Source organism: Bos indicus x Bos taurus, chromosome 27 (genome assembly GCF_003369695.1).
Source record: "Bos indicus x Bos taurus breed Angus x Brahman F1 hybrid chromosome 27, Bos_hybrid_MaternalHap_v2.0, whole genome shotgun sequence".
NCBI lineage: Eukaryota > Metazoa > Chordata > Mammalia > Artiodactyla > Bovidae > Bos > Bos indicus x Bos taurus.
Window position 1 is genome coordinate 2,352,737 of NC_040102.1, and position 26,582 is coordinate 2,379,318.

The following is a 26,582-nucleotide window of genomic DNA, read 5'->3' on the forward strand; positions in this document are numbered from 1 at the left end:
CATTGAAACATGCATATTATCAAATGTGATATAGATGATGTGTCCAAGTTCAATGCATGAAAACAGGGCACTCAAAGCTGGTGCACTGGGACAACCCAGAGGGATGGGATGGGCAGGGAGGTGGGAGGGGTGTTTGGGATGGGAGGACACATGTACCCCCATGGCTGATTCATGTCAATGTACGGCAAAAACCACCACAATATTGTAAAGTAATTAGCCTCTAATTAAAATAAATTAATTAATTAAAAATTTGATGGAAGGATCAAACCAGAGGAGAGGTTCCTGGGAACCCCTGATTGATAACCTGTCAGTCAGAAGCACAGGTGACAACCTGGACTCAGTATCAGCATCTGATACCAAGGTGAGGTTTGTTCTGTGGGACTAAGCCTCTAACCCTGTGGGATTTGACATTATCCTAGGTCAAGAGTTCGGGATGGAGTTAAACTGTAGGACACTCTGCTGATGTCCAGGGAAAATGAGAGAACTGCTTGGTAGTGGCGAATAACATTCTATACCCTCATTTATTTACTTATTTTTTCTAAATTAAGGTAAGTATCCAATAAGGTAATATTTATCTGCATAAAATGTGAACTTTCAAGGAACAATTTATTCCCCTCATTCCCAAGGAACAATCAATCACCCTAAAGTGGTGACAATTTTCAAAGCAGAACGTCTAAAAGTGTGGTTATGACACTTGAAGAAGTAGGACTCATAACTAGTACAATTTGTCATCAAGAATTTATTGGAGGATTGAGCCCAATCAAACAACAGAAAAGTGTTGGAAGAAAAATGATAATTATGTGTTTAAATATTTGGTAGAAGACATTGAAGTCCCTATTTCCTTTTTTAAATAACAAGGTGTTCAGGGAATGCCAGATAAGGGAACTCAGTTCATTTTAAACAAATTTACTGCTGAACAGAATCAGAAGAGAACTAAGCCATCCTGAGTAGTAACTGCTGTGGGTTCAGAGGGCCTGGGGACCTCTGACCTGAGTACAGAGATCCTGTCTTGTTAGCCGGACACTTTCCACAAATGTGTGAGAGCAGAAGTATCAATACTCTAGAGGATGACACACTCGTGTGTGGGTTTACTGTGCTCCTGGACTGTCATGAAGTAATTGCATTTAAGTGGAAACTAGGTTAATCATAGGGGAAATGACAGAATGGAGACACTTTCCTTATTTTTGAAGTAGCATATTAAATAAAGACTTAAGCCTTTCTTCTTTAATCAGTTAAGCCCATCTTTGCTTAAAATCACCTATTCTGATAAATTTTTAAGGCTGTGTTTGGTGGGATTAAAATGGGCCTTAAACATCTGAAGATTTACTTCAGTTAATTTATATATAAAATGGCAAAAGATGAAGATTTTATACCCACCACTCCACCATCTTGAGAGATAAATCCTCTGTAGATCACTGTGGCTAATGTAGCATGGTCCTGACACACTGGTTTTCCAGGGGAAAAAAGTGACTTCAGTGTCCTGACTTAGCACCTCCCATGAGACCCCCAGCTTCTAAGCCAGGAAACAAGAGGCAGGGTCTCAGTGACACCATGACCACAGGGTCAGCTAGGGTTTAAAGCCAGAGGCAGACAAAGTGAAGGCATCTCCCCTGCCTGCCCCATCGGAGTTTCCCACACCCACTGGCTCCCACGTGGGTGCAGTTACAAAGTATATTTTTCTCAGAAATAATCTAAGTTACCTTGGTTATTTAATAATAATTCATTCCAGATTTTCTCCAGATGTTGGAAATCATTTCCTTCTGTAAGGGTGACTGAAGTCTGCCTCATTAGCAATGAAAATGCACCATATTACCAGATATTGTGGAAGAATCAATTCATGGGCTGAACATTTGCAAAATCAATACTATTGCAATGCAAAGAAAATTGCCTTTTAGAGGGTAGATAATTAGCATTATAAGAGGCTTAGAATTAATTTAAGATTTACTTCATCTTTATACCAGTTCCCTAAACAATGCAGACAAATGATCCTCCTCATTACACATATAATGTCCAGAGGATTAGCGTCTTAACCAAGATCACTGGATAATGAAACCTAGACTATCGGTTTTCTCTTCATACATTCTGAATTTTTATATGTTTCACTACCCCTAGTAAATGATAACATTCAAATTCTCTGAAAGAACTGGGAATGGGGAGTTCCATTCTTTAAAGGAAAGTGAAAGGGAAAGTCACTCAGTCCTGTCCAACTCTTTGCAACCCCATGGACTATACAGTCCACTGAATTCTCCAGACCAGAATATTGGTGGCCTTTCCCTTCTCCATGGGATCTTCCCAACCTAGGGATCGAACTCAGGTCTCCTGCATTGCAAGTGGATTCTTTACCAGCTGAGCCACAAGGGAAGCCCAAGAACACTGGAATGGGTGGCCTATCCCTTCTCCGGTGGATCTTCCCAACCCAGGAATCGAACCATGGTCTCCTGCACTGAAGGTGGGCTCTTTACTAACTGAGCTACCAGGGAAGCCCTTCTTTAAAGGAAGTAAATGTGATTGTGATTTTGAAGTCACAAAATAAAATCTGTCTTAATTTGGGAAGCTTTCTGATAGGTAAACCAATCATAATTCTGACTTACATTGAGACATTTTAGCTTATTTATGTCTTTTTCCAAATCTTTTTTCCTTTCTATAAAACTTGAAAGTGATACTTTTAAAAGTTTTTTAAGTGATCTAATTATATACAAATCAACTGAATCAATAGATTTTCTTCTGCTCTCATATATTATCTGTTATTACACATGGGTCAAAGATATGAAACATGCATTATATGAAACATATGTGCATTTCAATGTCTCTATACTTACAGAACATAGTAAACACTAGATAATTTTATGCATTCTTTTATGCCAAAGAATTCAGAGGGAAATATAATAATGCCTGCAATTTGCCTAGAAAGTATCAAAAATATCGATTATTCAATACTTTATGTAGAAAGAGACGAGACAGGTGACAAAGGGTGTGTAGGAAACATTAATGGTGCAACCTTGGTGATGTGTATTAGTTCTAAAGTTTTTCAGCTTTGCCATATGTTTGAAAATATTACAAACTGTTGGGAAACAGCAAGAAGTCTTATTTGATGTAGTTTTGATTTTGTACAGCTAGCTAAAAGAGAAGGGTAATTAAGTATTTCTACTTTTGGGTAATTTAAATTGCAAGAGAATCATAACACAGAGACAAATTCAGATGCATACAAAGAAATTCAGATGCATACAAGGAAGTTCAAACCAATAAAGTAATACAATGTTCCATATGGAACAAGCATATTTATAGTACAAACTTCATACCTTCACATGTCGGCAGGGAACCTTCAAACTGTAGCTGGGAGCTGAGCTTACAGGTCAGTGTGTCCATCCCAGACAGCGTGTACCCAGGGTGGCACTGGTACTTCACGAAGTCTCCTGAAAGAGTCCACATGCATACTTGGCAATTCTGTCTCCATGACACAAGCAGTGTGTGAATGTTATTAAACACATGTGACACTCAAGTTGATGTGCAAACCACTTCTTAACCATGATTGGTATTCATGCTTAGTCTACTTAGTGAAATAGTGTCATTTTTAGTTCTTAATTTATAAAAATGCTCTCTTTAAATGTAACCAGTATTTCTATAGAGATTATGGAGCAGTTTTTTCTTCTTTGACTGATATGTCTATGTTCATTCCCTATGATTACTAATAAAAAAGAAAGAAAGATGAAAGAAGGAAAGAAAGAAAGGGATTCAGAGGCTTGAGACCAAAGGCTGTATAAGAGAATGTCTTTAATGCATCCAGATAGGGCTACAAAATGACCTTGGTAATTAGCACAATGTTCTCATCAACTAAGCCATCGGGAATAGAGCAGAAACTGGTCACATGGTTTGACCGCCACTATAAAACAGGGTGTGACACAGGACTGGGTATTTGTAATTGAGACCGAGAAATGCTTTGTCACAATAACTGGTTGGCCAACATATGCCATGGTAGGTTTCTTAATGTGGCCTGATGATTATATAATGAAATAGACCACTAATTTAAAATGAAAAAAGAGAATTTCTAAATAGTATCATTCAATATATTCACCAATTACATTCCAGTTTCAAGGAAAGGTCCATGTTAGACTAACCATTATTTCAGCCACAAATGACTTTCTCATTCTGGTGCACCAAAATGGTTCCCTAGCTAAACACAAACATCTGCTTAAGTCTGTGTCTGAAAACTTCTTTTAGGAGAAAAATACAAACTGGTGAGTGATGCAGCAGGAAAATGTGCTCAAAATAGCAAAAGCAAAATTTAAATGGAAAAAAAAAATCATTGAGATGAAGAAAGAAAAACATATTTATTCAATTCATGACAAATGTGTATCTCTCTCTAGGAAAGCTTTAGGAATATTTCTGACAAACATTCATCAACTTGGCTATCTACTGCAGTTGTATGGGTGTAAAAAACCTGTGTTGAGCTGATGATGTTGTAACAACGAAAACATTACCTATTTCAAAATCCTCATCCTCTGTAAGCATTTCTGCCTGTGGAACTGCTGGGGGAGGCTGACATTTCTTGAGCTGAAATGCTACATCATTTATATAAAAAAATAATAAGTGAAATTACATTTGATGAATAAACAAAAATCTTACAAAAAACATCTCTCTTGTGTTGTTACAATGCTTAGGTCTAGGAAAATATCTATATTTGTAAATTATAGTTTTACTAAAGTCTCTAGCTTCAAATGCTTACAAAATTGAAAGGGAAAAGTACACCATTTAAAAAAATTATGATGTTTAAATAGAAACATTTTACATATATTTGGAATTCTGCAGGAGAAATGGTTCATGCTGGTTCCATGTCCATCAGGATCTGGCATCATCTTCCTCAGTCTCTTGTCCTGAGGATTTGCATGTGGCAGTCCTCAAGAGAGATAAGGGACTGGTAATGCTTTTCCCCAAACTATTTAGCATTCATTCTCAACATCAGTAGAGATTCGCTTTGCCCCATCTAAAATTACACAACATTCACTATCGAGGTTCATCTGGAGACAGAGATGAGGAAATCTCTGAGAGCTACTAAATGTATTTCCATGGTCTCCATATCAGAGTTTCACATACAATACACTTATCCTGGGGGCAAATCCAAGATAAACTATAAAAGAGATGTGAAGTCCTAAATACGTCAGTAAGGAAAAGGAATCACAGGAACCTCAGCATGAAATGTGAGAAAATCCTATAGGCTTTTGGTTGACAGAAACATGGAACTTTAGCTGTAAACAAAGTTTGTGTCAATCCTATGAGAAAAGTCAGCTAGGATTCTCTGCCATCATCAATGGAGTGAAAATACACTGACCGTGAAAATTGAGGACGAAGAAACCTCCATTTGAAAAGTCACTGTGAAATTTGAGCAGGACTTGGTTGGTGGAGCTGTATGCTGTCTCCAGGGCGGTGTTCCCACTGAAAACCCCCAACTGTGGAGAATTCTGATCAGGACCATCCCTGGGAAAGAGAGGAGGAGCCCTCTAAATAGAAAGTTGCCAGTTACAGCTTAAATTCACAACCGTTTTCTTCTGACTGCAGGGCTTGGTCTTGGTGAAAGATGATGCTCTGACCCCAGGATCCAGCTGAAAAGCCTGGTCTTCAAACAGCAGCTTTGGGCTCCCTTGTTCCTCCTGCACCTGACCTTCTCAGAGGTGTTTTTGAGACAAGGTCACATTTATTCTAGTGACGTCAGTACTACTTATCAACTTCCTTTCAAATGTTCCCATTTTAAAGTCTAAATTCAGGGTGTCTCTTTAATTATGGGTGAGATTTATGGAGCTCTTATGGCTGAATTGAAATATTTTAAAAAACTGAATAAAATATTACCATCTTCTAGATTCCGTGTTTAGAAATACTAAGATGTTTAATATTCATAGATGACTGCACTCCAGTCTGTCTCATGAGTGTTCAGAGGACAGGGACTCCCTCCACTGCTGGAGGGAGACCTTGCTCCTACTGCTAAATCTACTGATTAATCTGGGTAAACCTGCTGATATTATAGTGTGGCTTTTCATTTCAGTGTTGTTTGCCTGTCTTGCTTTGCTTCATAGGTCAACTTAATATTTCAGGTTCTCCATTTCTGCTCATTGCCACAACACAGGTCCTATCCCCCAATCTCCCCTCCTGTGAGAAATAGCCCTATAGAATCTCCCCCCTATAGAAATAGCCTCAAAGGCCAGTCTCCCATCTTATCCAGCTGACCTGCCCCCCTACACAATAATAATGGGTATTCTGCATCCAGGACCTAGTCCTATAATTCTCCTTCTTATGACTCTAAAGTGAATCTGTGTTGCTCTAGTATAAAGCCCAAAATCCTTAACATGATGTATGAGGCCAGCTTACCTGGCCAGGTCACCCCTTCTCTCTTCTGTGCTTTCCCAAAGCCACATCACACTTGGGATCTCCCAGTGCCTGCAACTCACCTGTTCTCTTGCCTCAGAGAATTTTCAATGGCTAAGACAACCCCTACATTTACAACTTCACCAACACACACACACACACACACACAGCTTTGTTAACTGTGATTATGCTTGAGTTTTCAGGGCATTTTATTCCTAAAGCACATCCAACTTATTCCAAATCTGGGCTGTGCCCCAATGGTAAGCTCTACTCTTCCCATCATATTTTGTCATTCCCATTTCCCCTATAAATTCTCACCTCCAAAGGCAACGGTAGAAATAGTAATTCTCATAGACATGAACATTCAGTGAAGGAGAGTTTAGATTAACTTACCCAGGCTACATGGCTCATTAGATGGGGAGCTAGGGCTACATCCCCCTCGGCATCCCCTACACAGCCCATGGTAGGGAAGGTGGAGGTGGGTGGGGGCAGTTCCGCAAGGTTTATAAAGTACAGAGAGAAAGCTGTGTGCGATCATTTCTTCAATATTTCCAGAAGCATCAAATTATTATATGGCAAAGGAACCAACAAGCTTTTTTTTAAGAAAAAAAAGATTTATACTTGAAAATGAAAAAGAAAAGAAGGAACTCCCAAGTGGCCCAGTGGCTAGGACTTAACTCTTTCACTGACAAGGGCCCAGGTTTAATCTCTGGTCAGGGAACTAAGATCCCAAAAGCTATGTGATATGGCCAAAAAGGTAAGTAAATAAAAATTAAAACAAGAAATAAACATGAAAATAAAATACGTTTGGGATATTCTCCTCTATCTAGAGTAATCTTGAATATATCTACCATGTAGCATGGTACATGAGGTTTATTCTATCTCTAGATTTAGTTGGTAAATTTCTGTTTTGACATCTACCTAACTACTTCATCTCTAAATCGACGAAAGTGACATGTAAGTGGTTACAAGAACAGTTTATCACAAGGACAGATGGGTGTTTTCAGGAAAGGTTCTCATACCAAACTGCGATGTAGTCGTTGACAGCTTCCGTCTGCAGCAAGGTGAAGTTGATGTAGACGCCATGGCCGGGAGGCACTGAGATGAGCCAGATGCAGTCCTTGAGGATGGGGTACTCATCTGGAAATCCAGGAGAATAGATGGTCCCGTTCTGAGATGTCACGTTATATCCACAAGGAGCTGAGAAGGAAGCCAAGAAAAATCAAGCCCAACACAGTCCAGTGAGACATTTGCCAGTCTCTAAAGTCTCTTAGCCGAGATTTTCCTGCTAAGAAATAATTGTGAAATATCCCTCAGCAACTACTTTGTCAAAATAATTCCCCTCAAGTCTTAAAACCTTGGAAGAATTTTACTTCTAAGCTACCTTATCTAAGTTTTTAAACATATTCTCCAAACATTCAAAATCCCCTCAGGATAAAGTCATTTCCACATAATTAAAAGGAGAAAGAAATAAAAAAAAAAATCTTAGTCAGTAGTCTCCTGAGACTGAGCTGATAATTCACTGGACTATCTGACGCAAGGGATTATGTTGAAATTATGTGTGAATATTTAACTGAAAAATATTTTTTTTTGTTTTAAGTAAGATTTCTAAAGCTTATTTAAAATGCCTAAAAAAGAAGCATCTAAGTCTATCTGCCTTGAAACAAAGACCTTATAAATTCTCCCGAGATCTATACCTAGAGAAAGGAGATAAATTATGTGAGTGAAAATTTATAGTAACACTTCCACATCTCATCCACTACCAATGATGTGAAAAATCTCAGCAATACCCAGAGTCCATTTTTATTTTACTTAATAAAGTGATCATCACTCTTGTCATAGAAATTATTTTATTTTTGGAAAAATGAAATGATCATACATGAGCAGATAATCCAAACTATATTCTGTAACTCACATCATGGTATAAATACATCAAAGTCATAGACAAGTATACATTTTAATCAAATTAAAATCCAGTAGATTCTATAAGAGTATCTGTTACTAACATGAATCCTATGAGGCTTTCAAATATTTGCCATAAAAGGTATAAAATTTAGGTGGAATGAATAAACCAAGGTACATTTTTTTAAAGGTTAAAAACAATTTAAAATTATGACTGATGGAATATCATTAAGCCAAAGTAAGCATACAGATGCACACTGATTTCAAAGTAGACAGAAAATGTACCAGTGTCAAGTAGATTGACTTGGTCCGAATATTGGGTAAATTTATTTTAAGGCTGTGTGGAGAACATTTTACAAGTTTTATAGCATAATTGTAAGTGGGCTTTGGAGACAGATACACCTTGACCTGTAAGCTAACAAAATATAATATACAGATACCTATAATCTATAAAAATGGGGCCAGAAGCCATGCTGGAGTCACAGCAAGTAGTTACCTGGTGACCCCTGGAGATGCCATACTTCTTCTTAGCTGCAAACATCATGTCCTCGTTCACCTGCATGAATAGCTCTTGTGTTTTTTTCCTATTTTGCTGGCAGGTGAACTGGTCCCTTCCTCAAAACTCAACTCAAATGTCACCACCTCCTGACAGCTTTTCCTGGTGGCTGTGGTTTGGATACTTGTCCCTGGGCTACAGTTCATGGCCAGCCATTCTTTACCATTTGACTGTCAGCAACTAGAAGTCCGGGACCATATCCACAGCCCCATCAAACCTCCTCTCATCAATCCCATTGCCTGGCTCCGATCTCAATAAACGACAGACACCAAATAATTGAGGGATTGGAAATGAGTGAGACAATGAAGAGAAAACACTTAAAGCATGTGTTGAAGCAGGTTGACATACCTCATGTGTGATTTGAAATTATTCATTATGTATTGATTTATAACTCTAAATTTCCCTTCAGCATTTTTACTTTTTAATTTGCAACTTATTAAAGTATAGCCACTTTACATGGAGTAGTACCCTTCCCATGGGGAGGGGGAAAAAACAGAACAAACAAAAAACATGGTGTCCACCTCTTAAAAGGCTAAATGATATGGTTATTTTTTTCATAAAATACATTCTGATATTCTTTGGTCACTTAGTATATTTGCCATGATATATCTATGATATTCAAATAACAAATCCTTTTACTCCCATGTTCAATGAATGTTTATTGAGAGTCTATTATGTGCCAGGCAGCTTGGCTGAGCTGGGGCTAGAGCAGAGAACCATGCTGACCCCATCCCTGCCTTGCAGAGCTTGCTGTATTTAGCAGAGTGATGAAGGAAGATGTTAAAAGCTAAATAAGTATGAAGTTTGACTTGTGTGATAATACTCTCGATGCACTTAAAACATTTTCTCAAGGCAAAATCCTATATTCTACAGAGAAAGATGAAGGACCATAAAAAGACATAATGAGTAAAGCTGCCCCTCCCTTTCCCTTGGTCCAGCACCTTCTCCCAGATGCTTTCCCCTCAACTTCATGGCACCAAAGCTGTATTTTGATTTCCACATACCAGCAGCATCTCAGGGATCTCTGCAGCAACAGGGACCTGTGATCCAGCTCAGCAGGAAATGCACCCACCCCCATCCTCTCCCTGAGGGTGAGGGTCAAAGAGGCCCCTCCAGTGGAGAACAGCCAGCAAGCCCAGCAAGGTGGAGATTCTGGGCACAGAAGGGTCCCTGCACCACCTGCAACCATAAGTACTTCCCAGCTTCTCACCTGTCTGCCCAGAAGCCTGGCCCAGCAGGAGGCGCAGGCAACCAAGGAGCCAGGAGAGAGACCACAGAACATGAGAGCATTACACACTGCACTTCACAGCTAGGGGCCACACAGATGGCACCCCTCTTCCACTCCAGGACCAGAGAGCCAACAAAGGCAATCCCTTCACACACATGAATAAGCACTGCAGTAGTGGCATTTATCATGTTAGGTAGTTAGAATAGGAAAAAGGAGTCCAGAATGGCAGGGGCTAAAAGACAAGGAAGGGAAAAACCCGCAAAAATAGAACAAAGGAAGGTCCAAGGAATGGAGTGAGGACTTGAGGTAGATCAAACAGCACTTCTGGCTAGCCCAATTTACATAGGGCAGGCCCGGAGGGGTGGGGTGGAGAAAAAAGCATAAAAAGAGGAGCCAAAGGGCCTGGGGTCTCTCTCTCTTCTCTTTGCATCTTTTGGGTCATCATGATCTCACACCTCAAAGATGTATTTTCCTCTACTTTCTAAATAAAACGGAGCTGTAACATGGAGCTGTAACACTGGTCTGTCCAAGAGCTGTAATGCTGGCCCATCCAAGGCTATAACACTGGTCCGTCGCTTCAATTTTTTGTTGTGACAAGACAGAACTGAGGAACTTACACACTTCCCCAACAATAATAAGAAATATACTTTTGATCTTCCCCCCTGTTTTTGGCCCAGAGCTCATAAAACCCTTAGAATTTACAAAGTGATAAAAAAAAGTTAAAATTGTCTTTTGTTATTCAAAACAAGACCCTTTCAACCACATCTGAGTTTATGTTAATAAGGAAATTAGGAAATCTGAGGCCTTGGGGCTAGTTGCAAGGGGAACCAGCCTCAGATTGGAGGTTCAGCCCCAACCCCACCTCAGGAAGCGGAAGAGGGAAAGAAAGTCCATTTAATCACCAACTTGAGGGCCTTTGGTCTTAAAAGAATATTCCCTGGTTACTTTTATTTTTTTAGAATTTAATCTAATATTGTTGTTGTTGTTCAGTCACCCAAAACTGTCCAACTCTTTCCATCCCATGGACTGCAGCATGCCAGGCTTCCCTGTCCTTCACCAACTCCCAGAGCTTGCTCAAACTCATGTCTATCGAGTTGGTGATGCTATCCAACCATCTCATCTTCTGTCGTTCCCTTTTCTGCCTGCCTTTGATCTTTTCCAGCATCAGGGTCTTTTCGAGTGAGTCAGTTCTTGGCATTAGGTGGCCAAAGAATTGGAGCTTCAGCTTCAACATTGGTCCTTTCAATGAATATTCAGGGTTGATTTCCTTTAGGACTGACTGGTTCAATGTCCTTGCTGTCCAAGGGACTCTCATGAGTCTTCTCCAGCACCACAATTTGAAAGCATCAATTCCTCAGCACTCAGCCTTCTTTGTGGTCCAACTCTCACATCCATTCATGACTACTGGAAAAACCATAGCTTTAACTAGATGAATCTTCATGGGCAAAGTGATGTCTCTGCTTTTTAATATGCTGTCTATGTTTGTCATAACTTTTCTTCCAAGGAGCAAGCATCTGTCTCCCTTGGGTGACTTTTGTCTTTTCTGTTATAAATCACAATTGTGAGTAGATGGCTTACTGGGTTTTGTGAGCCTACCAGTGAGTTATCCACCCTCAGGGTGGCTGTGGTCCTGGGACTTTCATGTGGCACCAGGAGTCCTGGGCAGTCTTGGGTGTCTGCAGGATTTTGGCTTCATGGTTTTGCCAACTCTGATTAATATTCTGCATCATATATCATCCAAAAAGATATATTTTATTATCATTACACTGACAAAATAATTCTAAATGGGCAGTTATTTCCATGTTGGAAAGTTGAGCTTGAAAAAGCAATGGAATACAATTAAATACTTAATTCTATTTTTTATATCAAGCCAAGGAGTCTCCTACTTACATCTGAATTCAAAGAACTCAGGAAACAACTACAAGTAAAAAGGGATTTCAGTCCTAACAATTCAAAGCAATTTTTACATAAAAACATGAATTTGTAAAATGGTGAGTAGTTTTTAAAGTGTTTTAATAAAAAATATCAGATATCCCACTGCTGTTGCTAGTTTTATAAAATGATTTTTAAATGCTGTTTTAAGTTATTAAATCTGTAGTTGGTTAAAAGTACTATTTAAGAAACACAGCAAATGTTTTTCTTTTATAGTTGTTTACATAATGATAAAGAATGGAAACATACAGGTGAAAAATACCATCTAAAAAGTCTACCTATATGCTTTTTTTTTTTAACTTCTACAGTAGAAATTCAAACACAGCTGGATACCTTTCCTTTTTTTGCCCCTGGGATATAAGTATTTAGCATTTCAAAGGTCCACAGAGTTGGTAATTTCATTATATTTTCGTTCAGAAATACTGTATTTATAATGTTAGAATATTAGGTTTACAGCAAACTTTTCTATTTCAGATGAATTCTTCAAAAATAAAGTACTCGATATATTTAATTTAAAGTTGTAGAAATTTCAAAGTCATAGTAAAAATTAGATAATCAAATAGAAGCTTTGAAGAAGTGACTTCTGCTCAGACAAGGATATTCACTGAATCTAGATCCTCCTTGATGTCATTCCCATCACCCGATTCCAACATTTCTAAGAAACCCTGATCCTCAAGCACCATCCTAGGACACTACTTCATTTCCCCCCAAGACTGCTCCTCTAGGATGTCTTTGCTAACACTGCTTCTTCTCTCTGGGATGGTCTCTGAGTAGCAAACTAATACGTGCCATTCAAATCTAACTACAAAAATGATGTCAGTTTTCTGAGATACCAAATCAGTGTTATTATTGTAAAGTTAAACAATAAAAAAGTATCTAGGGTAAGATATGCACTCAATACCCCTCTAATTCAAAATTTGATGGAACCACTTTAAAGCCAAACACTGCTTTAACCATGAAGATAATACTCTCAATCACTTCCCCAGTAATCACCGTCTTTTGTACCTTCAGTCATCAAAGCACTCCTCGTGCCTGATTTTGCATAATAAATATTCGTGTTTATTATTTTGCTAACCTTATAATCTCCTTGAAGGCAAGGCCTTTCCATTTTTTTTAACTGACTGACATATGATATATTCTTGAAATACTAAATAGAATGAGTTTAATAGAGTTCCAATAAAAAATGGTTGAACAAATTAATGAATTCTGGAATGCATTCATTTAATATTTCATGCACCATTATACATGTGGAAAATGAAACTGCTTAAGAAAAGTGATTAACCCACCGTCACATCTTGGAAAAGGGTAGTTCCAGTTTCTGTTGATCCCGTGCTGACAGGTGAGCACTGGGTGGCCAATTAAAATGTACCCAGGATAGCACTCGAAAGATATTGATTGTCCCACACTGTAGTCAGAGTTGACCATATACCCATTCTGGAAAGGTGGTGGGTCAGGGCAGTTCTGTAATTCATAGGCTGAAACAGACAGAAACAAGCTCATAAATAAGAAGTGCATTAGTCTGGAATTTAGAGGAGGAATAGGATGACATACAGCTTCTTAGCATGAACTTTTTAGATATAAATTTTATGAAATCTTTACTAAGATACCCATTATCATCCAGTCACATCACTTCATGGTAAATAGAAGGGGAAAAAGTAGAAGTGTGATAAATTTTATATTCTCAGTCTCCAAAATCACTGCTGATGGTGAATTAAGCCAAGAAATTAAAAGATGCTTGCTCCTGGGAAGGAAGCTAAGGAAGCTAAGACAAACCCCAAAACAGCGTATTAAAAAGCAAAGACATGACTTTGCCAACAAAGGTCCATCTAGTCAAAACTATGGTTTTTCCAGTAGTCATGTATGGATGTGAAAGTTGGACCATAAAGGAGGCTGAGCACCAAATAATTGATATTTTCAAGTTGTGGTGTTGGAGAAGACACTTGAGAGCCCCTTGGACTGCAAGGAAAACAAACCAGTCCATCCTAAAGGAAATCAACCCGAATATTCATTGGAAGGACTGATACTGAAGCTTCTATACTTCGACCACCTGGTGTGAAGAGCTGATTCATTGGAAAAGACCCTAGCGCTGGGACAGGTTGAGGGCAGGAGGAGAAGAGGATGATAAAGGATGAAACAGTTCGAGGGCATCACCGACATGAGTTTGAGCCAACTCTGGGAAATAGTAAAGGACAGGAAAACCTGGTACGCTGCAGTCCACAGAGTCACAAGGAGTTAGACATGACTTAGCACCTGAACAACAACAATATAAAACAGTACTTGTTTTTAGTAGTATAATCATAAGAATTTGCATTTAGTGAAGACATATTGTGCACTTTAGAAGTTATATGGTACATACTAAAAATAAATTTGACAAGGCATACCTTGGGAAGAAAATATATGAGAAGAATTAATCAAAACAAGTTCAGACAAACAAAAAGTGCTTGTAAAGAATGTCAGGTGAACACAGACCTAACAATTTTAATTTAAAAGAAAATTACCCCAGCTCTCCTATCCAAGTGCTTCTAACTAGAAAACATGCTATTGTTTTGTTTAGTTCAATTAATGTTCAGTGCAAATAAAATAAATTCATTCCATTTTCTTAGTTTTTTTCCTTAAAAAATAGTGTAGTGTCATACTTAGCCATTACTACCAATACAATCTTTTATTTGTTTATTTATTTATGCTTCCCCTGTTTTAGCTACACCATGTGGCTTGTGGGTCTCAGTCCCCCAGCCAGGGAGTGAACCCCTGGGCTCAACAGTGAAAGCACAGAGCCATAACCTCTGGACCGCCAGGGAACGCCCCAGTACAGCCTTACTATAAAGTGTTATTTACTGTATTTGTTCGTTGTGCTCTATCACCACATCTCCTGTGCTCTGTCGAATGCGTGGTTTCCCTCCTAGAGATACTGCTATTTGAGTCTAACATTACCTTACAGACAAGTGCTCAGAAAAAGAACAGAGAACTCCATGGTGTGTTCCAACTATCAACCAGTTTCCTTCTTTATTATGTTCTTTTCCACTGGGGTCAGCAGCTTGTTCTCATTCTTGTTTTACTCAAAATACAGTGAGCTCTGTTGGTGAAATGAGTCCTCTAATAAATACATCAAATATGGCTGCTAATAAACTTAAAAAGTAAAAACCATAAAAAATGGATTTCCAGTTTTCATGGGACAAAAATAAAATAAAACCTTGTTCAACATCACTCTGTCCTCCCTGGGAGATTATGTTTATGCTCTAGTGGGGCTCTGGGGGTATCAATACAAGAATCAGTTATCATGGTACATTATAAAGGAGGTAACAGGTAACAGAGATTCCAGAAGAGGCATCATGTGAAACAGCATTTAACAAAGATTCACACACACTTTCCACCTGTTCATCACACATGCTAATAACAAGTCCCATGATGCATTTCCCTACACATTATGTGGTTTGTGGTATAATTTAAGAAAGACATTCAAGTTCTGTTTAGGGATGTATGAAATTAGCCTGTTTCTACTCTAGTCAAGGCTATGGTTTTTCCAGTATCATGTATGGATGTGAGAGTTGGACTGTGAAGAAAGCTGAGCGCCAAAGAATTGATGCTTTTGAACTGTGGTGTTGGAGAAGACTCTTGAGAGTCCCTTGGACTACAAGGAGATCCAACCAGTCCATTCTAAAGGAGATAAGTCCTTTGGAAGGAATTGGAAGGAATGATGCTAAATCTGAAACTCCAGTACTTTGGCCACCTCATGCGAAGAGTTGACCCATTGGAGAAGACTCTGATGCTGGGAGGGATTGAGGGCAGGAGGAGAAGGGGACGACAGAGGATGAAATGGCTGGATGGCATCACCGACTCAATGGACGTGAGTCTGAGTAAACTCCTGGAGATGGTGATGGACAGGGAGGCCTGGCATGCTGCAATTCATGGGGTCGCAAAGAGTTGGACATGACTGAGTGACTGAACTGAACTGAACTGAACTCATCATCTAACGTCTGTGAAAGGGATTGAAAATGGAAGTTTAAGTTGCCTTTAGCAGCCCCATGATATTAAGTCAAAAAACTCTGGGTTACCCTTGATTAGAAGAAAGATATATTTTTTCTTTCTTTTTTTAATGGTACCAACATAGCTTTCCTGTATGGGGATTAAAGGGTATTAAAAGAGAGAGAGAGAGAATACCAGCCCAGGTAGGCAGGACTATAGTTTTTATTACCTACTCATATACTGAGTAAAATAAAAATAATGTATTGAGTGTTTTCTTGTTTAGTAGCTAAGTTGAGTCTGAGTCTTTTGCAACCCCATGGACTGCAGCTCGCCACACTCCTATGTTCAAGGAATTTTCCAGGCAAGAATACTGGAGTGGGTTGCCATTTCCTTCTTCCCAACCCAGGGATGGATGATGTGTCTCCCGCATCCTCTGCATTGGCAGGCAGATTTGTTGCCACTGCATCACCAGGGAAACCCTGCATTGAGTGCCCGCTATGTTATAAGTGGAAACTAGACAGAAATGGATCCTGCTTTCACAAAGCTTACATTCTATTTAGGAAAACAGACACAAATAAATCAACATGTTGGTAATTATATAAAATAACCAAGTTGTGTAAACTGTTGTTAAAGAAACATGCAAGGACTAAAATAAAGCTTGGGGGGGAAACCAGGATGGAGGTTTAAGTGAGGGTGATCAAAACCTGCCTCCTTGAACAAGTAGCCCTGAACTTGAGGTCTGAGTGAAGATACAGCCAGGTAATAACCGAGAAAGGAAGCCCTTTCAGTAGAGGGAGCAGCGGGGGCCCAAGGACATAGGAAGCTGGGTCTCCGAGACGAGGTGGGGGTTCAAGGAGAGGAGCCTGGGGGTCATCATCCCAGCGTGCCCATTGTGTTCACAGTCTATAGCTCTCTCACGAGGGAGAATCTTGCAAAGAATTGGGCCAGGCCACAGAAGAGGAATTAGGACACGCTTCTCAAGTGGACACAGACATGGTTTTAAAAACCAGACCCATTCTTCATCTCACAAATCATATCTTCCAGGTGAAAAGAAAAAACAAACACAAAACCCACAGCTCATTTCAGTGTTTCCTTAAGATTTTACAATCCCAATTAATTGTTTTCAGTTGTGAATATTTCACCAACTATACATATTAGCAACACTATTTTCAAGTCTTTTTCTAAATCTCTTATTTAATGGAGTCCTTCACTATTCAAATATCACTAACAATATTTCCAAATTCTTAATTGACAGGTCACACGTCACATATACGTTCTCTATTTTTTTTTTAAATGTCCCAAAGTTTGACTCATGGTCATAAATATTGATTGACAGGACTATTTTAAAGTAAATACAAAGAAGTAATAAAATTATTTGCTAGTGTGCTAAAAATACATTTTGGAAAGATTCCCACTGCATGTGTTTAGTACATGCAGGAGACTACGTGTTACCTGCACTGTCCACATCCACGCACCTCTGAACACCTCTGATACCTCCATGCACCCGGACCTCTGGGCTTGTGGGTGAAGAACAGCTTAACCAGGGATCAGAATCCTTATCTAAGCACTACTTTGTTGATCTGCACATCACTCATGGTGAAATCATTAACTGCCATAACTCATTTTTATAACATAAAACGTTTTAATTTGAGAAAAAAAAAAAAAAAACATCAACTAAGAGAGAAAAAGAAAGACCACTTCACTGGAGTTTGATAAGGAAGTGACTTCTAGCATAAAGAGAAGTAAAAATCACCATTTTCATCACAGCACTGTTTATAATAGCCAGGACATGGAAGCAACCTAGATGCCCATCAGCAGATGAATGGATAAGAAAGCTGTAGTACATATACACAATGGAGTATTACTCAGCCATTAAAAAGAATACATTTGAATCAGTTCTAATGAGATGGATGAAACTGGAACCTATTATACAGAGTGAAGTAAGCCAGAAAGAAAAACACCAATACAGTATACTAATGCATATATATGGAATTTAGAAAGATGGTAACAATAACCCTGTGTACAAGACAGCAAAAGAAACACTGATGTATAGATCAGTCTTATGGACTCTGTGGGAGAGGGAGAGGGTGGGGAGATTTGGGAGAATGGCATTGAAACATGTATAATATCATGTATGATACAAGTTGCCAGTCCAGGTTCGATGCACGATCCTGGATGCTTGGGGCTGGTGCACTGGGATGACCCAGAGGGAGGGTATGGGGAGGGAGGAGGGAGGAGGGTTCAGGATGGGGAACACAGGTATACCTGTGGCGGATTCATTTTGATATTTGGCAAAACAAATACAATATTGTAAAGTTTAAAAATAAAATAAAATTTAAAAAAAAGAGATAAAAGGAGAAGAAACATGAGCATTAAAGGGGGAAAAATGTAACAGTAACATAGAGTAACAGTAACGTAGACATTATATGATTATTAGTGACCTTATGCCAATATATTTGAGAACTTAGATGAAATGGCTAATTTTCATAAAAGAGAGTTAAAAACAATGTAAATTGAAATAGAATAGAAATATAAAACCCAAATAAAGTAATAGCCATTAAAGACTTGAACTGAAATTCACTACCTCCCTGTTCCCTCACAGATGCCAGGCTTAGATACAGGTGACTGTTTGCTGCTGCTAAGTCACTTCAGTCATGTCTGACTCTGTGCAGCCCCATAGACGGCAGCCTGCCAGGCTCCCCCATCCCTGGGATTCTCCAGGCAAGAACACTGGAGTGGGTTGCCATTTCCTTCTCCAATGCAGCAAAGGGAGAAGTGAAAGTGAAGTCACTCAGTCGTGTCTGACTCTTAGCGACCCCATGGACTGCAGCCCCCTAGGCTTCTCCATCCATGAGATTTTCCTGGCAAGAGTACTGGAGTGGGGTGCCATTGCCTTCTCTGACAGGTGACTGTTAGCAAACCTTTAAGAAACAGTAATAGAAGAAGAGGGGGAAACTAGTCAAGTGATTTTATTAATCTGGTTTAATGTAATAGCTAAACTAGACAAGGAATGTAGAGAAAAAGAAAATTATAAACCTGTTTCACTAATGAGCATAGATGGCAAAAAAAAAACTATAGAAAATTGTAGGAATTTGTTAAAATGCATCATAACTGAAGTATAGTTGGTTTTATACATAGAAAATCCTTGAAAACCTCCAGACTACTAGAACAAATAAGAAGATAAGATATCAAATTATAAAATAGGAAGCATTTAGGCATAATAGCGTAAAGCAATTTGAAAACTGTAACTCAAAAATTTAATTAAAATTTATGACTAAATTTAAAAAAAATCACCATTTTCAGACAAGTTCTGTTTCAACTGAAGGCCATTAAGTCCTTCATACATTTCATATATTTTTCAGACACTTCCATATTTGACAACTCCCAAAGACTTTTTGGGTTTGAGTGAACTCCAGGAGTTGGTGATGGACAGGGAGGCCTGGCATGCTGCAATTCATGGGGTTTCAGAGTCAGACATGACTGAGCGACTGAACTGAACTGAACTGAAAGATTTTTTGTGAGGTGTTATTCAGTATTTCTAAAAGATTTGTTGTATGATATATAATTGAAAAGTTGAAATAGAGAGAGAATCATCAACCAACAGAAAAACAGGTTTCCGAGTACAGACAAGAGTCTTGAGGTAGTTCTGCAAAATAGCAGAGGCCTTGGAATGTGTTGCAAGGGAGCCCTGGGACTGAGTTGGACCTGTGTCTCCCATCTGATGGACCTGGGATGTGGACCAAACCACTTCCATTCTGGTAGGCTCTTTCCTTCATTTATGAAAGGGGAACAATTATGCCTATCTGATCTACAAGAATTAACAACGATGACAAATGCAGTGAACATGGTTGGTATGCATTAACTGAGTAAGGCTAAGTCTTAACTATAAGAAATGTCTGGTTTGTATGATAAAATATGTTTCATTGCTCAAGACATAGCACTCAAGCCTCTTCTCTGATAGAGGTAGACTCAGGAGGGAGAAGCCAGTTCTAATACCAGGAATTAGTGTGAAATACTAAGAAAGAGCCTTGTTACAGGGAGGAGAGACTGCAGTTAGCATCAAGGTCCACAATGAATATGACCTCGAAACCCCTTTCACGTCCTCAGCTTCCTCTCAATGAAAAGATTGATCTGGTCCAGAAGTGACTAGACTCGTGCTGCAGTCCATGGAATTTCTCAAGTGCACAGGCACACAAGATCACCAGCTTCCAGAGGGGGCTGTTGTCATGACTAGGATGACATATCATTGACCTCTATAATGAGGGCACATTCCTAGCTCTCATTTTTAAGACAGATTGGCCACCTAAATGTTCTCTATTGCTCATGTGAATTGCTTGATCGCCAAACCTACTGGTGATGTCCACCTACATCACTGTGAAGGCTGCAGCCAACCCCATGCCTTCCAGGCTGCCCACAGGCTCCCCTGGAGGACAGGTCACCAAACTGCTTGCTCACAGTGGCAACTCCAATTGTGTCTCATGCTTCCACCAACCAAGCACTGAGGGCCCAGCCGTCATTTTACACAACAGCTTTTACATTGTGAAGAAATGTTTGTTCTGACCCAAAGAAATCGCTGGCTTCGCACAGCCACTGACATACCTGTCCAGGTGAGCCTTTGGTCCACAGGAACTGCTCCGCTAAGGGACAAAGTGGCTGAGATTACTACTTTACTTTCAGCAAAGCCATAAAAGGAAAAGCAGATCCACATGACCTTCAGGGAGGAAATGGGACACCTTTTAAGATTTCGACCCTGGTCTCTAAGAGTTTAGTCCATGAACCACTTTTCCATCTTGAAAAAGGGTACCCTGCAGAAGATGAGGATTGATGCAGTAGTGTACTGCCCACTGCTTTAAGCATTTTTAGGTGAAATAGCCTTCTTTATAAAAAGCCTCATGTTGAGAGCTTGGTTCAGACATGTGGATGGTGGAAAAAGGACAGAGGAAGCTCACTGTCCTTGCTCCCCAACAGCTCAGAAGAGCATGCTCACAGAAGAAAGAGCAGCAGCTTTAAAGGCACATCAACTTCATGTTTAAATCACAGCCGTGTCTATAAGGAATCACAGTGAGCACGCTCATACAGTCAGTGTGAATGAATTCTTCAGTTGTTCACGGCACATAAAGGCAGTTTAATTGCTTTTCCTCCTAAAGGGGAAAAACTGGTAGCCACAAACTATAGCTTATTTTCTCACAGATTCATTTCACTAAAATGGCAATGGTTTTGTGATTGTAGGCATGAATAAGCAGATTTAACACATCCTATTAAAGTGATTTTTTTTAAAGGTGTTGAGCACATATAGCAAAAGGAAAAAAGACGTTTTTACCACTTATGGCTAAAGAACTTAAAATTATCTTTAAGCTTTTTGGCATCTAATAATTATGCTTTATAATGAAAGAGACATAAAGAAAGAGAGAGAAAGAAAGATGGAGGAGGAGAAAAGAAAGGAGGGAAGACAAGTATTCAACTTCAAATGTCAAGTCTCAAAAAAGAAAAGGAAAAGAAAGTCCTAAGAATCTTAATGGGTATCCCAGGTGACTCAGTGGTAAAGAATCCGCCTGCCAATGCAGGAAACACGGGTTCAATCCTTGGTCCAGGAAGATCCCCTGGAGAAGGAAATGGCAACTCACTCTAGTATTCTTGCCTGGAAAATCCCATGGTCAGAGGAGCCTGGCAGGCTACAGTCCATAGGGATGCAGAGTTGGACAAAACTTAGGGACAGAACAATGACAACAAAAATCTTAATATGGCAACATTTTGCAAATACCATGAAAAACAATGTCAGTACCAATAAGCTCATACCTATACTACAAGGAGAAGACAACACTCAGAATTTCTCTTTTTCAGGAGAATCCTTTGTTTGGATCTGAGAAAATAATCATTGTTCACGTCTGTCAATCTTAAGTGGTATTTGCATCAAGTGTTTAAATTATAGGCACTGGATGTGGCAGCAGGCGGAAGCATGTAGTCATCTTTCTAATACCTATTATATTTTCTGACTGATATCTAATCAGTTGATAAATATCTTCATCCTATCAGCCATCTCCCAGTTTTTGACTTAGAAGTAGGGTACCTGAACTCAATTTTATTTAACACAATTCATCTTTCACTTCTCAAGTTCTGTATAAGTCATTTAACTTCAAGACAGCTACATGTACTACTGGTAACATTTTTGACCTTTATATGGTCATAAATAAATGAGAAGGCTTAGTAATAAGGGGTATACACAGACACCACTGAGAATGACAAGAATTATCTGCATGATTTATGCATCTTCTTATGAGTTATTAATCATAAGCTTAACTTATAAATCTCAAGTGCAACCTAGGAATTTCGCTGTGACACACACATCAGAGTTGTGTCATTTGGCCAGCTTATAAATTTTATAAAATGACAAACTATCTAATTAAGTGTCACCCCTGTTGGCTAAGATACTCCACAAGAAATCCGAACACCTCATATTCATGTTCTCATTCTTTTTTACTTAATTTATTTTTATGTCTTTCAACTATATCAATTAATTGCCTACATTAAAAATACATTGCTTAGAATTTTTTTTTTTAAATGTGGATACTGAAATTTAGAGTCAGGTGTCAAGTAAATAAAACATTCACTCAACGAACTAGGTGTTTAGCCTGGACAAGAACTCACAGATTCTGATGCCTACAGGCCAAGGAGACACAAGTTCAAAGCTGGCAGGCTGCTAAAGGAGACTTTTGAAGTCGCTGCCTTGGCACCTTGGAAGGGCCATCACTCTGACACTTCAGGGGACAGCCCCTGCTGATACCGGCAAACCACCCTGATTCTGACGTCACAACAGGAAAACGGGTCTTTTACCAATTATGTAAAATCTAATGCTAAATATTGAGAACTTAAAAATATTCATATTTTCCTAATGAAACTCAGTAGTTTTATGATTTCTGGTCTAGATTATTCCTATACAGAATTTTTTTTAATTTTTTATTTTGTATTGAGGTATAGCTAATTAACAAACAATTTTTGATAGTTTCAGGTGGACAGCAAACTGTCTCAGACACACATATGCATGCATCCACTCTCCCCCAAACTTCCCTCTCATACAGACTGGCACATAACATTGAACAGAATTCCCTGTGCTATATAGTAAGACTTTGTTGGTTATCTATTTTCAGATATAACAATGTATAGCTGTCCACCCCCTTCTTCTTAACTATCCCTTCCTCCCAGCAACCATAAGCTGGTTCTTGAAGTCCCTACACAGACTTTTTGTGGTATCATGTTCTTCTTTCCTTCTTTCCTGTCTCTCTCTCTTTCTTTCTTTCAGTACTCTTTTTGGAGCGAACTAATTGATAGCTTTTGGAGCTATATAAACACAGCCTTAGTAACCCTATCTGAAAAATATCAATAGAAAAAAAAAATTTGTTTGAACAATGGAGGTTTAAAGTTACATAAGATAAAATCTGAGGAGCACATGGAAACCCACTCTGCTATTCTTGCCTGGAGAATCCCATAGATAGAGGAGCCTGGCAGACCCCAGTCCATAGAGTCACAAAGAGTCAGACAGGACTGAAGCGACTTCAGTATCAGTTCAGTTGCTCAGTCATGTCCAACTATTTGAGACCCATGGACTGCAGCATGCCAGGCTTCCTTGTCCATCACCAATTCCCAGAGCTTGCTCAAACTCATGTCCAACAAGTTGGTGATGCTATCCAACCATCTCTCCTCTGTCATCCCCTTTTCCTCCTGCCCTCAATCCTTTCCAGCATCAGGGTCTTTTCCAAGGAGTCAGCTCTTTGGATCAGGTGGCCAAAGTATTGAAGCTTCAGTTTCAGCATCAGTCCTTTCAATGAATATTCAGGACCGGTTTCCTTTAGGATTGATTGGTTTGATCTCCTTGCTCTTCAAGGGATTCTCAAGAGTTCTCACCAACACCACAGTTCAAAAGCATCAATTCTTTGGCACTCAGCTTTCTTTACTCTCACATCCATACATGACCACTGGAAAAACCATAGCTTTGACTAGACGGACCTTTGTAGGCAAAGTAATGTCTCTGCTTTTTAATATTCTCTCTTGGTTGGTCCTAACTTTTCTTCCAAGGAGCAAGAGTCTTTTAATTGCATGGCTGAAGTCGCAATCTGTAGTGATTTTGAAGCCCCCCAAAGTAAAGTCTGTCACTGTTGCCATTGTTTCTTCATCTATTTGCCATGAAGTGATGGGACCAGATGCCATGATCTTAGTTTTTTGAATGTTGAGTTTTAAGCCAGCTTTTTCACTCTCCTCTTTCACTTTCATCAAGAGGCTCTTTGGTTCCTCTTCACTTTCTGCCATATGGGTGGTGTCATCTGCATATCTGAGGTGATTGATATTTCTCCCAGCAATCTTGATTCCAGCTTGCACTTCACTCAGTCCAGCATTTTGCATGATGTATTCTGCATATAATTTAAATAAGCAGGGTGACAATATACAGCTTTGATGTACTCCTTTCCCAATATGGAACCAGTTCTTTGTTCCATGTCTGGTTCTAACTATTGCTTCTTGACCTGCATACAGATTTCTCAGGAGGCAGGTAAGGTGGTCTGTTATTCCCATCTCTTTAAGAATTTTTCACAGTTTGTTTTAATCCACATAGTCAAAGGCTTTGGCGTAGTCAATAAAGCAGGAGTAGATGTTTTTCTGGAACTCTCTAGTTTTTTCTATGAAGCAACTTAGCACATACGTAGGATAAAATCTAATTTCAAAAGTACACAGCAAACAATAATAGCATGGGAATCTGTATTTGAGTCTTGCAAAGTCAATAAAAAAAGAAAAGTTAAAAATTTAAATACAGTATTAAGAAGCTGTCCCCTAGCCCCATTTTCTCATATGCATGTGGACCTGGTGTCAGAGGTACAACAGCCATCCTCGGACCACAAGGCAACAAGGAGAAAAAGGCTACAAGCATCATATACTGGTTGGCCTTGATGTACTCAGTGCTGGCAGAAGTCACCCGGGACTTCTCGGGGTGATTGACAGTTATGACCATGAGACTCTGCCCAGGCTTTGTTCAGACTCTGCTCTTGACCTCCCTTTTCTTACAGCGTTAATTTTAGAAAACTTGTCACTATACATTTTTCCTCTGTCCCTTGGAGATGCATATAAGTCTTTTTAAGAGCCTCTTGTCAGTTTCACAGTGTAGGTATGTGTTTCTCATGGGCCTGGGGACTGATCCTCTGAAGTGACCATCAGGGAGCCCTCAGAGGACAGTAATCGAGCTCCAGTGGCTCCAGGCTGTGCACTCTGTCTGGGAGCCAAGAGATGGTTTACAGGCTTTGGGCTAACTCGGAAGGGCTATGACCCCCATTCCAGCTCCTAGAAAGTCTCCAGCCTTTAGCCTGTATTCATTTTAAAACCTAAATTTGGAATAAACACCTTAAGGAACATTTATGTTTATTATATAAACACCCTTTGGAAGGATAGATTCTTATCCTGCATGAAGCCAGATGCAAGTGTGGATAAATTCAGTCTCCAGTCTCAACACCTCTGCAAACCTGTGCCTCTCCTCAGGGACCCAGCCCCAAACTGTCCTTTCTCCTAGAAGCTCCAACGCAGCAGCCATGGATCAGGATGCCAGCACCCTCACTCCAGTTTGCTTGGCCAGGCCTGAGTGGTCCAGAGATGGGCGGCACTACAACCTGTTAAGATCTGTGATTCAGAAAGATGACAGCAACGCTAGCACAATTTCAGATCTGAGTGTTGTTTCTTTTATTTTCTTGATGATCACCTAATCATGTGAAAGCTGGATCTGTAAATTTACAAATGCGATTTTGTTTTATTTAATCTTTTAAAGTCTTGTTTGGTTATGCCGTGCAGCATGCTGCATCATAGTTCACCGACCAGGGATGGACCCTGTGCCCCTTGCAGTGGAATCGCTGACTGTTAACCCCTGGACTGCCAGGGGAGGCCCACAGACTGGATTTTAAGTCACCACAGCTAGCTTTGATGGACGGAAGATAAGAGGAAGAAACCCAGAGAAGAATACTGCTGACACTGTGATCCCCACAATGGCTTTTTTTTTTAATTTAAAGAAAGATGAACCTACATGTAAACAAATGAAAGGGAGAAGAATTTGCTGCCCCAAAATATTCCTCTTTGGTGTGAGGATTATCACGAGTTCGTTATCCTTAAGGAGGTGCAGACATGGGGGTATCTTTGGAAACAGAGTAGAAGCTAGTCATTTATAGGAGACATTTACATCTATGAGGGAAATCTCCCTTGGTAAGTAAGGGTGTCCTTTCTCTGCTCCAGGAAGAGAAAGGTGGCTAAATCTCCAGAAACTTATCAGTGGAGAAGAAAAGAACAAGCTCAGTCTGCCTGACAACCACGCCGTGCTTCCCTGTTCACCTCTCATGTTTTTACAGGGGGGTGATCTCAGAAAAGAATCCAGAAAAATAGGGGAAATGTGTTTCTTCCCCTCCACAAACATCGGTGGGAAGGGCAAAATCTGAGTTCAGCACATGAATTTTCCCCACTTTCTAGGAGCATATGGCTTTGCATCTTCTCTGCTGCTACCTCTTTGAGTTCACTTTCTTCTCTGGTTTCTCAGTGTCTTGTCTGGGGTGTTTTGCACATTTCACACGTTCCTTTTGACTCTGTTTCCGAGGTGGCACTAGTGGTAAAGAACACACCTGTTAGTGA

General features: G+C 39.5%; 1 protein-coding gene across 3 annotated transcripts in view; it reads right to left on the bottom strand.

Moving 5' to 3' along the window:
• The window catches only part of CSMD1 (CUB and Sushi multiple domains 1), a 2,076,272-nt gene that overhangs the window by 147,723 nt on the left and 1,901,967 nt on the right, over window positions 1–26,582 (bottom strand). For all 3 annotated transcript variants that reach the window (XR_003509135.1, XM_027530260.1, XM_027530259.1), the window contains exons 42-46: window positions 13,259–13,447; window positions 7,377–7,554; window positions 5,327–5,472; window positions 4,479–4,559; window positions 3,300–3,413 (exon numbers count right to left, since the gene is read on the bottom strand). Coding sequence is in view for 2 of the 3 variants with exons in the window: in XM_027530260.1 (XP_027386061.1) it covers window positions 3,300–3,413; window positions 4,479–4,559; window positions 5,327–5,472; window positions 7,377–7,554; window positions 13,259–13,447 (708 nt within the window). In the remaining variant the exon portion in view is untranslated. The remainder of the gene's footprint in view (window positions 1–3,299; window positions 3,414–4,478; window positions 4,560–5,326; window positions 5,473–7,376; window positions 7,555–13,258; window positions 13,448–26,582) is intronic.